Source organism: Peromyscus leucopus, chromosome 1, assembly GCF_004664715.2.
Source record: "Peromyscus leucopus breed LL Stock chromosome 1, UCI_PerLeu_2.1, whole genome shotgun sequence".
NCBI classification, from domain to species: Eukaryota; Metazoa; Chordata; class Mammalia; order Rodentia; family Cricetidae; genus Peromyscus; species Peromyscus leucopus.
In genome coordinates, this window is record NC_051063.1 from 117,545,799 (window position 1) to 117,560,390 (window position 14,592).

The window sequence follows — 14,592 nt, forward strand, 5'->3', positions numbered from 1 at the left end:
ACTATCCCATCCAAACTTCATGTGCTCTTTTATTATTTTTATTATTTAAATGCCCAGAGTTCATTTATGGCTCTCAGTATGTGCATAGATTGTAAAAGCATACATAGCTGCTCTGGAGTCACATTGCTAAAGAATACCAACTTTATCTCTCCCAGCAACAATCAATTGCAATAGTTCCGGAGCTAAGAATAGGTCACTTGGGCCTCCTCACAACTTCACACTGTGATTCCCTCTGATTTGATGTTGTGTGGGACTCATGCATGCATTCACAACTGTTGGTAGTTCCTCAATACAGCTACCAAATTATGCCCAGAGATATTTTTTATTTTATTTGTAAAATTTTTTAAATTTATGTATACAGTTGTTTTACTTGCGTGTATGTATGTGTGCCATCTGCATGCCTGGTTTTCACAGAGGTCAGAAGAAGGCATCAGATCCTTTGGAACTGGAGTTATAGATGCTTGTGAGCCAACTTGTGGGTGATGGGAACAAAATTAAGGCTCTCTGCAAGAAGAACAAGTTCCCTTAACCAATGAGATATCTCTCCATCTCCCAGAGTTGTATTTTTTCCTATTGAAAAAAAAATTTTCAAACAGTATATTCTGATCATGATTTTCCATCCCTAGTCTCCTCCAAGGTCCTCTCCAACACCCTACCCATTCAATTCCATGCCTTCTTTCACTCCTTTTTTTTTTTTAAAAAAAAGAATAAAACATAGAAAAGAAACAAACATAAAACAAAAAGAAAAAGCACAAGAAACACATGGTTTACCATTGCATAATTAGTAACACAATTTTTGGGTTCTTGTAAATAATTAGAATATCAACTGTACCTCTTACCACCTTAACTTTGGCCATTGCTATGAATTCACTTTTGTCCTCACATTCCTCATCTGCAATGTAGAACTGATAGTGTACACTGCCTTACAGGGGTGGAAGAAAGGGTTAATGGCTATTGTATGCAAAGCACTTTGCTCTGTTTTTCATTCATAGAAACTATTAGCAGAAGATGCTAGAGACAATAGATTACTTGGTATTTTGACTTGCTATATTAAAGTATATCCAACTAATATTTTTTTTTAATGTCCAACAGACACATGGGTGGCCCAGCACCCCCTGACAGCAGCTGGAAGGGAGGGCTCAAAGTGCCTTACAATGTAGGACCTGGCTTTGCTGGAAACTTTTCAACACAGTTAAGTTAATATTATAATCCAATCTACACAGAAGGTTTTAAAAGGAGACATTTAGGAGGATGAAAAACATGTAAAGTCTAGTTAGTATCATCAAGAAGTAAAACTAGAAGTTGAAAAGCACAATGATTTTTTATCATTAAAATTAGCAAATGTAACTTTCCCCCTGTGTACAACTAGAAATCTTTTTAAATAATGATGATGGAGTTAAGAAGTGTGGGTACCTTGCCTTGGAGGAGGTGGGAATGGGGGGTGGATTGAAGGGGAGGGATGGGGGATGGGAGGAGGGAGGATGGGGGAATCCATGGCTGATATGTGAAATCAAGTGAATTATAATATATGTATATATATATATATATATGTGGGTATTAGATATGCAACCATTATTCTCAAAGAATGTGTTCTTTGTCTTTGAATTAGAAAAGTCAAGCTTCACATACACTCCTACAGTAAAGTGACAAGAATCTATAATGTCATTGGCACCCTCAAAGGAGCTGTGGAACCAGGTAAATGGAGCATTTGTTTGGCAAGTATTGGTGAATCAAAGGTCATGTATCACTACTACTCTGGGTGCAGAATGAACTAAGAATTTAAGTTGCTTCCCTAATGAAACACACCCAAACACAGAGTAAGACTTTCTGAGTATTGTATATCATAATACGTGCTGCAAGAAAAGAAACATGGAAGTTTGGGGATAGATGAGAGTGATAAGCTGAACTATTTATTTGTTGTAAAATGATTTATACAATATACTCTAATTAATATTCCCTCTTTCATTTATTACCAGGTTCTCCACACCTTCTTATCCATACAACTCCATGCTTTCTTTCTTCCTCTCTTTAGAAAACAAACAGGCAAGCAAAAAAACAAACAAAACAAAATAAGCAGAGTAAAAAAAGGAAACGAGGAAAAAGCATGAGCAGTACATGCACACATACACAGGTAGACACATACACACACACACACACACACACACACACACACATACACACACACACACCACACCACAAAACCACATCATCAGAAAGTATTTTATATAAGGAAACCATCAAAAAAGTTAAAAAAATGTCCAAACAAAGCAATATGAGACAAAACTATCACAAAATACCAAGGAGTTAGTTTTCTGTTGGCCAATTCCTGCCAGGCATAGGGCCTGCCTTAAGTGTGGTTTGTAAACATTGTGAGACTCAGTTAAAGAATTATACATATTTTATTATATCTTTAAATTCTTTAAACTTTAGATTTGGTTTCTTAAGATTTAGTTGATTCTCATGCACTAAGGACAGGTCCTTGCCTTGGAGGAGGTGGGAATGGGGGGTGGATTGGGGGGAGGTTGGGGGTGGGGAGAGGAGGGAGGACAGGGGAATCCATGGCTGATATGTAAAATTAAATTAATTACAAAATTTTAAAAAAGATTTAGTTGAGATTCAGGCCCAGCGGCAGCCCACAGAGGTAGACGGGCCCAGCAGCAGCCCGCTGAGGTAGACGGGCCCAGCGGCAGCAGCCGACAGGGATATTCAGGCCCGGCGGCAGCCGGCAGAGACATTCAGGCCCAGCGGCAGCCCACAGAGGCAGACGGGCCCAGCGGCGGCCTGCTGAGGTAGACGGGCCCAGCGGCGGCAGCCGACAGGGATATTCAGACCCGGCGGCAGCCGGCAGAGACATTCAGGCCCAGAGGCAGCCCACAGAGGCAGACGGGCCCAGCGGCGGCCTGCTGAGGTAAACGGACCCGGCGGCAGCGGCCAACAGGGACATCCAGGCCCGGCGGCAGCCGGCAGAGACATTCAGGCCCGGCGGCAGTCGGCAGAGACATTCAGGCCCAGCGGCGGTCCACAGAGGTAGACAGGCCCGGCAGCAGAGACAAGCAGACGCAGGTAGGCCTGCGGCGGCGGCCCGTGGAGGTAGACGGGCCCAGCAGCAGCCCGCTGAGGTAGACGGGCCCAGCGGCGGCAGCTAACAGGGATATTCAGGCCTGGCGGCAGCCGGCAGAGACATTCAGGCCCAGCGGCAGCCCACAGAGGCAGACGGGCCCAGCGGCGGCCTGCTGAGGTAAACGGACCCGGCGGCAGCGCCGACAGGGACATCCAGGCCCGGCGGCAGCCGGCAGAGACATTCAGGCCCAGCGGCGGCCCACAGAGGTAGACAGGCCCGGCGGCAGAGACAAGCAGACGCAGGTAGGCCTGCGGCGGCGGCCCGTGGAGGTAGACGGGCCCAGCAGCAGCCCGCTGAGGTAGACGGGCCCAGCGGCGGCAGCCGACAGGGACATTCAGGCCCAGCAGCAGCCGGCAGAGACATTCAGGCCCAGCGGCGGCCCACAGAGGTAGACAGGCCCGGCGGCAGAGACAAGCAGACGCAGGTAGGCCTGCGGCGGCGGCCTGTGGAGGTAGACAGGCCCAGCAGCAGCCCGCTGAAGTAGACGGGCCCAGCGGCGGCAGCCGACAGGGACATTCAGGCCCGGCGGCAGCCGGCAGAGACATTCAGGCCCAGCGGTGGTCCACAGAGGTAGACAGGCCCGGCGGCAAAGGCCGACAGGGACATTCAGTCCCGGCTGCAGCCTGCAGAGACATTCAGGCCCGGTGGCGGCCTCCAGAGGCAGACAGACCCAGCAGCAGCTGACAGGGACATACAGGCCCGGCGGCGGACTGCAAAAGTAAACAGGCCCAGGGACGGAGACAAGCAGACGCAGCTTGGAACAGGGACGCCCCTAACCCCAACATCTGGGGAAGAAGCTATATCGGTGGGTCAGAACCAGAACAAATCTGAACACTCCGTCTGAGGACAACCCAGGGCCCAGCTGCTGATCCTGTGAAACCCAACAACTTGGAGGTGTTGGTGAGACTACCCTGCTCAGCTGAAACCCATCTGGGAGAGGATTCAGATGCCTGCAGTTTAAAGTCTGAAGAAACAAGATCATCTGAGGAGTTGACAAATGAACAAAACGTGACCTGGGAACACAGAAGAAGGCGCTACCCAGACACCAAACCAGATCACCAGAATCATAAGTATATAATTCACCGATCGAAATCAGCTGTCCCTGAAGAAATAGCCCAATAGCACCAATTTAACCAAGAACCACTACTAAACCAAGACTAAAAATTAGAACAAGAGAGGCACTCTCAGACACAGACACCACCTGCACCTCACAGAAGAAGAGATGAGTAGACGCCAGTGCAAAAATACAGGCAACAACATAAAGACCTATATGGCAACATCAGAACCTAGTGATTCTACACCTGCAAGACCTAAACATACCATGACAGAAGAAACAGAAGAAATCAACCCTAAAAATGACATTAAGAAGATGATAGAGGCCCTTAAAGAAGAAATAAAACATTCCCTCAATGAGGAAATAAAAACTTTCCTTAAAGAGGAATTGAAAAACTACCTTAAAGAGGAAATAAAAACTTTCCTTAAAGAGGAAATAAAAAACTCTCTTAAAGAGGAAATAAAAACTTCCCTTAAAGAGGAAATGAAAAACTCCATTGAAGAGGAAATAAAAAACTCCCTTAAAGAAATGGAAGAAAAAACGAACAAAAAATGGGAAGAAATCAAATCAAGCCAAGAAAAAGCAATTAAACAGATGAAAGAAACATTCCAAGATCTGAAAAATGAATTTGAGACAATAAAGAAAACACATGCTGAGGGAATGCTGGAAATAGAAATCCTGACAAAACGAACAGGAACTACAGAAACAAGCATAACCAACCGATTGCAAGAGATGGAACAGAGAATCTCTGACGCTGAAGACACGATAGAGAAAATAGATTCGTCAGTCAAAGAAAACAATAAAGACAAAAAAGTCCTAACACAAAACGTCCAGGAAATTTGGGACACCATGAAAAGACCAAACCTAAGAATAATAGGGATAGAAGAAGGAGAAGAATACCAACTCAAAGGCACAGAAAATATATTCAACAAAATCATAGAAGAAAACTTTCCTAACCTAAAGAAAGAAATACCTATGAAGATACAAGAAGCCTACAGAACACCGAATAGGCTGGATCCAAAAAAAAAGTCCCCTCGCCACATAATAATCAAAACACTAAACACACAGAATAAAGAAAAAATATTAAGAGCTGCAAAGGAAAAGGACCAAGTAACATATAAAGGCAAACCCATCAGAATAACACCAGACTACTCAATAGAGACTATGAAAGCTAGAAGATCATGGACAAACCTCATGCAGACACTAAGAGACCACGGATGCCAACCCAGACTATTATACCCAGCAAAACTCTCAATCACCATAGGCGGAGTAAACAAAATATTCCAGGATAAAACCAGATTTAATCAATACCTGTCCACAAACCCAGCCCTACAGAAAGCACTAGAAGGGAAAATTCAACCCAAAGAAGCTAAACACATCCATGAAAAATCAAGCAATAGATAATCCTACACCAACATACACCACAGAAGAACAACACAACACAACCAAAAAAATAACAGGAATTAACAATCACTGGTCATTAATATCCATCAATATCAATGGTCTCAACTCACCTATAAAAAGACACAGGCTAACAGAATGGATAAGAAAACAGGACCCATCCATATGCTGCATACAAGAAACACACCTTAACTCCAAAGACAGACACTACCTCCGAGTAAAGGGCTGGGAAAAGGTTTTCCAAGCAAATGGACCTAAGAAACAAGCTGGTGTAGCTATCCTAATATCTAATAAAATAGACTTCAAACTAAAATCAATCAAAAGAGACCAGGATGGACATTACATATTCATCACGGGAAAAATACACCAAGATGAAGTCTCAATTCTAAACATTTATGCTCCAAATACAAAAGCACCCACATTCATAAAAGAAACACTACTAAAGTTTAAAACGCACATCAAACCCCACACATTAGTAGTGGGAGATTTTAACACACCACTCTCACCAAAAGATAGATCTACCAGACTGAAACTTAACAAAGAAATAAAGGACCTAACAGATGTTATGACTCAAATGGACCTAATAGATATCTACAGAATATTCCATCCTAACACAAAAGAATATACCTTCTTCTCAGCACCCCATGGAACCTTCTCAAAAATTGACCACATGCTTGGACACAAAACAAATCTCAACAGATACAAAAAAATTGGAATAACCTCCTGTATCTTATCAGACCACCATGCCTTAAAGTTAGAACTCAATAACAACAAAAATTATAGAAAACCCACAAACTCATGGAAACTGAATAACGCCCACCTGAAACATCAATGGGTCAAGGAAGAAATAAAGACAGAAATTAAAGAGTTCCTAGAATTCAATGAAAACGAAAGTACAACATACCCAAACTTATGGGACACTATGAAAGCAGTGCTAAGAGGAAAATTCATAGCTCTAAATGCACACATAAAGAAGATGGAGCAATCCCATACCAATGAATTAACAGCACAACTGAAAGCTCTAGAACAAAAAGAAACAAACTCACCCAGGAGAAATAGACGCCAGGAAATAATCAAATTGAGGGCTGAAATCAACGAAATAGAAAACAAGAGAACAATACAAAAAATCAATGAAACAAAGAGTTGGTTCTTTGAAAAAATCAACAAGATAGACAAACCACTAGCCAAATTAACCAAAAGGCAAAGAGAGAGCACCCAAATTCACAAAATCAGAAATGAAAAGGGAGACATAACAACAGACAATGAGGAAATCCAGAGAATCATCAGATCATACTTCAAAAACCTGTACTCCACAAAAATGGAAAACCAGGAAGAAATGGACAATTTTCTGGATAAATACCAAATACCAAAATTAAATCAAGACCAGATAAACCATTTAAATAGACCAATAACCCCTAAAGAAATAGAAACAGTCATCAAAAGTCTCCCAACTAAAAAAAGCCCAGGACCAGATGGTTTCAGTGCAGAATTCTACCAGACTTTCAAAGTAGAACTAATACCAATCCTCTTCAAAGTGTTCCACACAATAGAAACAGAAGGAACACTACCAAACTCTTTTTATGAGGCTACAATTACCCTGATACCCAAACCACACAAAGATGCAACAAAGAAAGAGAACTACAGACCAATCTCCCTCATGAACATTGATGCAAAAATACTCAACAAAATATTGGCAAACCGAATCCAAGAATACATCAAAACAATCATCCATCACGACCAAGTAGGATTCATCCCAGGGATGCAAGGATGGTTCAACATACGGAAATCAGTCAATGTAATACACCATATAAACAAACTGAAAGAAAAAAACCACATGATCATCTCCCTAGATGCTGAAAAAGCCTTTGACAAAATCCAACACCCCTTCATGATAAAGGTCTTAGAAAGAATAGGAATACAAGGAACATTTCTAAACATAATAAAAGCAATTTATACCAAGCCAACAGCAAACATCAAATTAAATGGAGAGAAACTCAAAGCGATACCACTAAATTCAGGAACAAGACAAGGCTGTCCACTCTCCCCATATTTATTCAATATAGTACTAGAAGTTCTAGCTAGAGCAATAAGACAACAAAAGGAGATCAAAGGGATACAAATTGGCAAGGAAGAAGTCAAACTTTCACTATTTGCAGATGATATGATAGTATACATAAGTGACCCCAAAAACTCTACCAGGGAACTTCTACAGCTGATAAACTCCTTCAGTAAAGTGGCAGGATACAAGATCAACTCAAAAAAATCAGTAGCCCTCCTATACACAAATGATAAAAGGGCTGAGAAAGAAGTCAGAGAAACATCACCCTTTACAATAGCCACAAATAATATAAAATACCTTGGGATAACACTAACTAAACAAGTGAAAGACCTTTTTGATAAGAACTTTAAATCTCTAAAGAAAGAAATTGAAGAAGATATCAGAAAATGGAAGGATCTCCCATGCTCATGGATAGGTAGGATTAACATAGTAAAAATGGCAATCTTACCAAAAGCAATCTACAGATTCAATGCAATCCCCATCAAAATCCCAACACAATTCTTCACAGACTTGGAAAGAAAAATACTCAACTTTATATGGAAAAACAAAAGACCCAGGATAGCTAAAAGAATCCTATACGATAAAGCAACCCTTGGAGGCATCACCATCCCGGATCTCAAACTCTACTATAGAGCTATAGTAATAAAAACAGCTTGGTACTGGTACAAAAACCGACATACGGACCAATGGAATCGAATTGAAGACCCTGACATTAATCCATGCACATATGAACACCTGGTTTTTGACAAAGGAGCCAAAACTATACAATGGAACAAAGAAAGTATCTTCAACAAATGGTGCTGGCATAACTGGATGTCAATATGTAAAAGATTACAAATAGATCCATATCTGTCACCATGCACAAAACTCAAGTCCAAGTGGATCAAAGACCTAAACATAAATCCAGTTACACTAAACTTAATAGAAAAGAAAATAGGAAGCACTCTTGAACGCATTGGCACTGGAGACCATTTCCTAAATAAAACACCGACAGCACAGACCCTGAGCACAACCATTAATAAATGGGAACTCTCAAAACTGAGAAGCTTTTGCAGGGCAAAAGACACAGTCAATAAGACAAAAAGACAGCCAACAGATTGGGAAAAGATCTTCACCAACCCCACATCTGACAGAGGATTGATCTCCACAATATATAAAGAACTCAAGAAACTAGACATCAAAGCACTGAACAATCCAATTAAAAAATGGGCTAAAGAGCTAAACAGAGAATTCACAAAACAAGAACTACAAATGGCTGAAAGACATTTAAAGAAATGCTCAACATCCTTAATCATCAGAGAAATGCAAATCAAAACGACTCTGAGATACCACCTTACACCTGTTAGAATGGCTAAGATCAAAAACACCAATGACAACCAATGTTGGAGAGGATGTGGAGCAAAGGGAACACTCCTCCACTGTTGGTGGGAATGTAAACTTGTACAACCACTGTGGAAATCAGTATGGCGGTTTCTCAGAAAATTAGGAATTGAACTACCTCAAGACCCAGCCATACCACTCTTGGGCATATACCCAAAGAATGCTGATACATACCATAAAGATACATGCTCAGCTATGTTCATAGCAGCACTATTTGTAATAGCCAGAACCTGGAAACAACCTAGATGCCCATCAACGGAAGAATGGATGAAAAAAATGTGGTACATATACACAATGGAGTACTACTCAGCAGAGAAAAACAACGAAAGCATGAAATTTGCAGGCAAATGGATGGAACTAGAAAAAATCATCCTGAGTGAGGTAACCCAAACCCAGAAAGACAGTTATGGTATGTACTCACTCATTGGTGGATTCTAGATATAAAATGAACAATCAGACCACAACCCATAGAACCATAAAGGCTATATATATAGCATGGAGGTCCCTAGGACGACTGTGGCATATAATAAATTTCAGTTTTACTCAATTATTGAAAAAAAATAGCCAAATGAATGGAAACACATGAACTATGAACCAAAGGCTGAGGGGCTCCCAGCTGGATCAGGCCCTCTGAATAGGTGAGACAGTTGATTGGCTTGATCAGTTTGGGAGGCATCTAGGCAGTGGGACCAAGTCCTGTGCTCATTGCATGAATTGGCTGTTTGAAACCAGGAACTTATGCAGGGACACTTGGCTTAGTCTGGAAGGAAGGGACTGGACCTCCCTGGACTGAGTCTACCAAGTTGATCACAGTCCTCGGGGAGGACTTGTCCTGGAGGAGGTGGGAATGGAGGGTGGGCTGGGGGTAAGGGGAGGGCGTGGGAGGGGGGAGAATAGGGGAACCCATGGCTGATATGTAGAACTGAATGGTATTGTAAAATAAAAAATATATATCACAAAAAAAAAAGAAAAAAAAAGATTTAGTTGATTATTATTATATTTAGCATAAATAGTACAATTATGTTGAATATATTTCTTACAAATGTATTGCTTATTTGTTATTCTGAAACAAGATCTCAGAGTAGATAGAGTAGGCTGGGTTTGGACTTAATTTTATGTTATCTCCTCCTAAATGCTGAAATTGTCATTATGTGTTGTTCTATGCTATGAATAAACATGTGCTCTTTCTTAAGAACCAAGAATTTTAAAATATTAAGGCTTATAAGTACTAAAATGCATATACATATGGAGACACATACACACACACAGAAGCTGATTATTGGATCTTATTAGATGATTACTTTGTGCAGGAACTGTGACAAAATTTGGAATTGAGGATTTGAAACACACAGAAATTAGGAACTTGGGAATCATGTTTTAAAAGAATTTGACATTTAAGGACGATAAATATCTAATCAAATATGAAAAGATTGGCCCCAATACTTTCAGTCCAAGGAGTTTTATCTTTCTATAATAGACAGAAAATATCATGGAAGAAGAACATTTATTGATTGGGACATAGGAAGGACTAGAAAGTGGAGAGCTGTATTCTCTCTGAAAATGATGGACACAAATTGGCAACAGATATTATAGAATTGTAAGGAGGTAAACAGAGATAATTTCATGTTTTTCTGTTATCCATATGCATATTACCTCAATAATACATTGAATTAATTTTTAAATCACATTCATAATTTCACCAGATAACTAAAATCGAAACTGAAATCTGAGACACTAACCTATGTACCTAAGCCTTAGGATCTTTGTTATTTTTACTTTGAGTTGTGAATGCTTTTGAGTCATTTGTAATTTTCTTTGTTTACGACCCTTGCTCTGCTATTGTGTAGACAGATATGTCATTCTTGGAGGTCACCGAGATGCCTGGGTCTTTGGTGGAATTGACCCTCAGAGTGGAGCAGCTGTTGTTCATGAAATTGTGAGGAGCTTTGGAACACTGAAGAAGGAAGGTAAGAGAAACAGCTAGGGAAAAACCAAATTCTGGAAATTTCAATTTAATCTTTGGAAAAGTCAGTGTGGAAATATTATTTCAGGGGCTGGGAAGTAGCTCCATATTATAACACAAGCCTTGTGTGTGCTGGAAGCCCTCTTCTCAATCTGCAGTACAGAACAGAAAACCACATAAATGAATATGAACTCAACATGGTAGATAAATGAACAATATCAGTGCAAACATTAATGTTGGTTGATTATATTTTATTATTTTAAAATTAGTTTGTAAAATATTTTTATATATTATCTGACAATCCGAAGTAAATCAAATGGATATTTGTTGCTTTGTCAAGGTTTTCCTTGCCATGGGTTTCCTGGACATAGAAACAGAAGGAACATTGCCAAATCGTTTTTATAAGGCCACTGTCATCCTAATACCCAAAGCACACTGAGACTCAACAAGGAAAGAGAATTACAGAACAATTTCACTCATGAACATTGATAAAAAAAATACTCAGTAAAATACAAACCAAATCCAAGAATACATCAAAAATATCATCCACCATGATCAAATAGGCCTCATCCTAGAGATTCAGGGATGGTTCAATATAAAAGTCTCTCAGTGTAGTCCACCATATAAATAATCTGAAAGGAAAAAAAACACAGGATCATCTCATTAGACACTGAAAAAGTCTTTGACAAAAATCTCACGCCCTTTCATGATAAAGGTCTTAGAGAGATCAGGGATACAAGAAACATACCTAAGCATAATAAAACCAATATGCTGAAAGCCAAACAGCCAACATTGAATTGCATGGAGAGAAACTTAAAGCAATTCCACTAAAATCAGACAAAAGACAGGGCTGTCCACTCACTCCATATCTATTCAATATAGTACTTGAAGTTCTGGATAGATCAATAAGACAACTAAAGCAGATTAAGGGGATACAAATAGGAAAAAAAGAAATCAAAGTATCATTATTTAGAGAATCTATGACAATATATATTAGTGACCCCAAAAATTCTACCAGGGAACTCCTACAGCTGACAAACACCTTTAGTCAAATGTTTGGATATATGATTAATTAAAAAAATCAGTAGCTTTTTTAGATACAAATGATAAATGGGCTGAGAAAGAAATCAGGTAAGCAAAATCCTTTATAATAGCCACAAATAATATAAATTATCTTGGAGTAATTCTAACCAAGCAAGTGAAAGGCCTCTATGACAAGAACTTCAAGCCTTTGAAGAAAGAAATTGGAAAAGATAATAGAAGATGAAAAGACCTCCCATGCTCATGGGTTGGTAGTATTAACATATTAATAATGGCCATCTTACTGAAACCAATCTACAGACTCAACACAACCTCCACAAAAATTCCAATACAATTTTTTAAACCCTGAAAGAACAATACTCAACTTCATATGGTAACGCAAAAACCTCAGCTAAAATAATCCTGTACAATAATAGATCTTCTGGAAGTATCACCACCCCTGATTTCAAATTCTACTGTGGAGCGATAGTAATAAAAACTTCATGTTACTGGCATAAAAACAGATAGTTGTATCAATGGAATTGAACCAAAGATCCAGAAGTAAATGCACACACCTATGGACAACTGATCTTTAACAAAGAGGCCAAAATTACACAATGGAAAAGAAAGCATCTTCAACAAATGGTGCTTGTCTAACTGAAAGGTGGCATGTAGAAGAATGCAAATAGATCCACATCTATCATCCTTCACAAAACTCAATACCAAGTGGATCAAAGACTTCAAAATAAACCAGGAACACTGAACCTGATCAATGAGAACATGGGGAATACCCTTAAAGGCATTGACACAGGAGACAATTCCCTGAAAGGAATACCAATAACACAGTATTAATATTGACAATAAATAAATGGGACATAATGTAACTGAAAAGCTTCTGTAAAGCAAAGGACACTATAATAGGACAAAATACCAGCCTACAGAATGGCAAAAGATCTTCAGCAACCTTACATTGGACAGAGGGATGATTTCTAAAATATACAAAGGACTCAAGAAACTAGACACGAGAAAACTAAATAAACCAATTACAAAGTGGAATGTAGACCTAAGCAGAGAATTCTCAGAAGAATATCAAATGGCTGAGAAACTTAAAGAAATGTTCAACATCCTTAGCTATCAGAGAAATGCAAGTCAAAATGACTCTAAGATTCCATTTTACACCTGTCAGAATGGCTAAGATCAAAAAACACAAGAGACAGCTTATGCTGGCAAAGATGTGGAGCAAAGAGATCACTTCTCCATTGCTGGTGGGAGTGCAAAATTGCACAGCTACTTTGGAAATCAATATGGTGGTTTCTCAGAAAATTTAATCTATGTACCTCAAGACTAAGCTATACCACTCTTGGGCATATACCCAACGGATGCTTAATCATACCACAAAGACACTTGCTCAACTATGTTTATAGCAGCTTTATTTGTAAGAGTTAAGAACCCGGATACAACTTAGATGTCACTCAAATGAGTTGATGAAGTCTGGTACATTTATAAAATGGAGTACTATTCAGCTGTTAAGAACAATGGCATTATAGAACTTGAAGGCAAATGGATGGAACTAGAAAAAAAGTCATCCTGAGTGAGGTAACACACACCCAGAAAGACAAACAGGATATGTTCTCACTTACAAATGGATATTAGCCTTAAAGTAAAGGATAACTATGCTACAACCTATGGACCCTGGAAGTCTGGCTAACAAGAAAGGCTCAAGGGGTAGGGGGCACTCAGATCTCTCTGGGAAGGAAAAACAGAAGAGATTTCTTGGAGGGACTGGGGACAAGTAAACATCATGGATCATGTTGGAGTGTGGATGGAATGGACAGTTTCGAAAGGAATGTGTGACAAAGGGGGTGCATTTTAGGGTTCCTACAATAACCTGGGGCAAGGGAAATTCCCATGAATCTCCAAGGATAATCCAGCTAATACTCATAGCAAGAGTGGATACATAACCTGAACTGTCCATCTATTGTAACTAGGTAAGACTTCCAGTGGAGGGATTGGGATACCAATCCAGTCACACAACCTTCAATATACAACCTGTCCTGCCTGTGGGATATGTTGGGACAAGGGTGGTGCAGAGACTGTGGGAGTGACCAACCAGTTACTGGTCCAGCCTGAGACCCAGTCCATGAGAGTGAACCCACCTCTGACACTACCTGGAGTGCCAGAACCCAGAGGCTGGATGGTTCAGAGACCTAGTAGTGAACCAAACGTGACTGGTGAAAAAAATGATGCCTAATGATATTCTACTACACTCACAGATTTTTCATCAGAGTTGTTTCATCTAGTTACTGATGGAAACAGATGCAGAGACTCACTGCCAAATGTTAAGCTGAGCTCAGGAATCCTACTGAAGAGAGGGAAGAAGGATTATAAGAGCCAGAGTAGTCAAGGCCCTTACAAGAAGATCTACAGAATCAACTACCCTGGGTTCACAGGTGCTCAGAGTTTGAACCAACAACCAGAGAACCCATATGGGACTTATCTACACCCTCTCTATATATAGGACAGTTGCGTAGCTTGGCCTTCTTGTGAGACTACTAACAGTGGGTTCAGGGGCTGTCTCTAACTCTTTGATTGGC

General features: G+C 40.1%; 1 protein-coding gene across 2 annotated transcripts in view; it reads left to right on the forward strand.

The window, feature by feature from the left end:
• Positions 1-14,592, forward strand: part of Folh1b (folate hydrolase 1B) — a 65,587-nt gene that overhangs the window by 24,175 nt on the left and 26,820 nt on the right. For both annotated transcript variants that reach the window (XM_028856721.2, XM_028856720.2), the window contains exons 8-10: positions 1,093-1,191; positions 1,610-1,695; positions 10,863-10,982. In XM_028856721.2, coding sequence (XP_028712554.1) covers positions 1,093-1,191; positions 1,610-1,695; positions 10,863-10,982 — 305 coding nt within the window. The remainder of the gene's footprint in view (positions 1-1,092; positions 1,192-1,609; positions 1,696-10,862; positions 10,983-14,592) is intronic.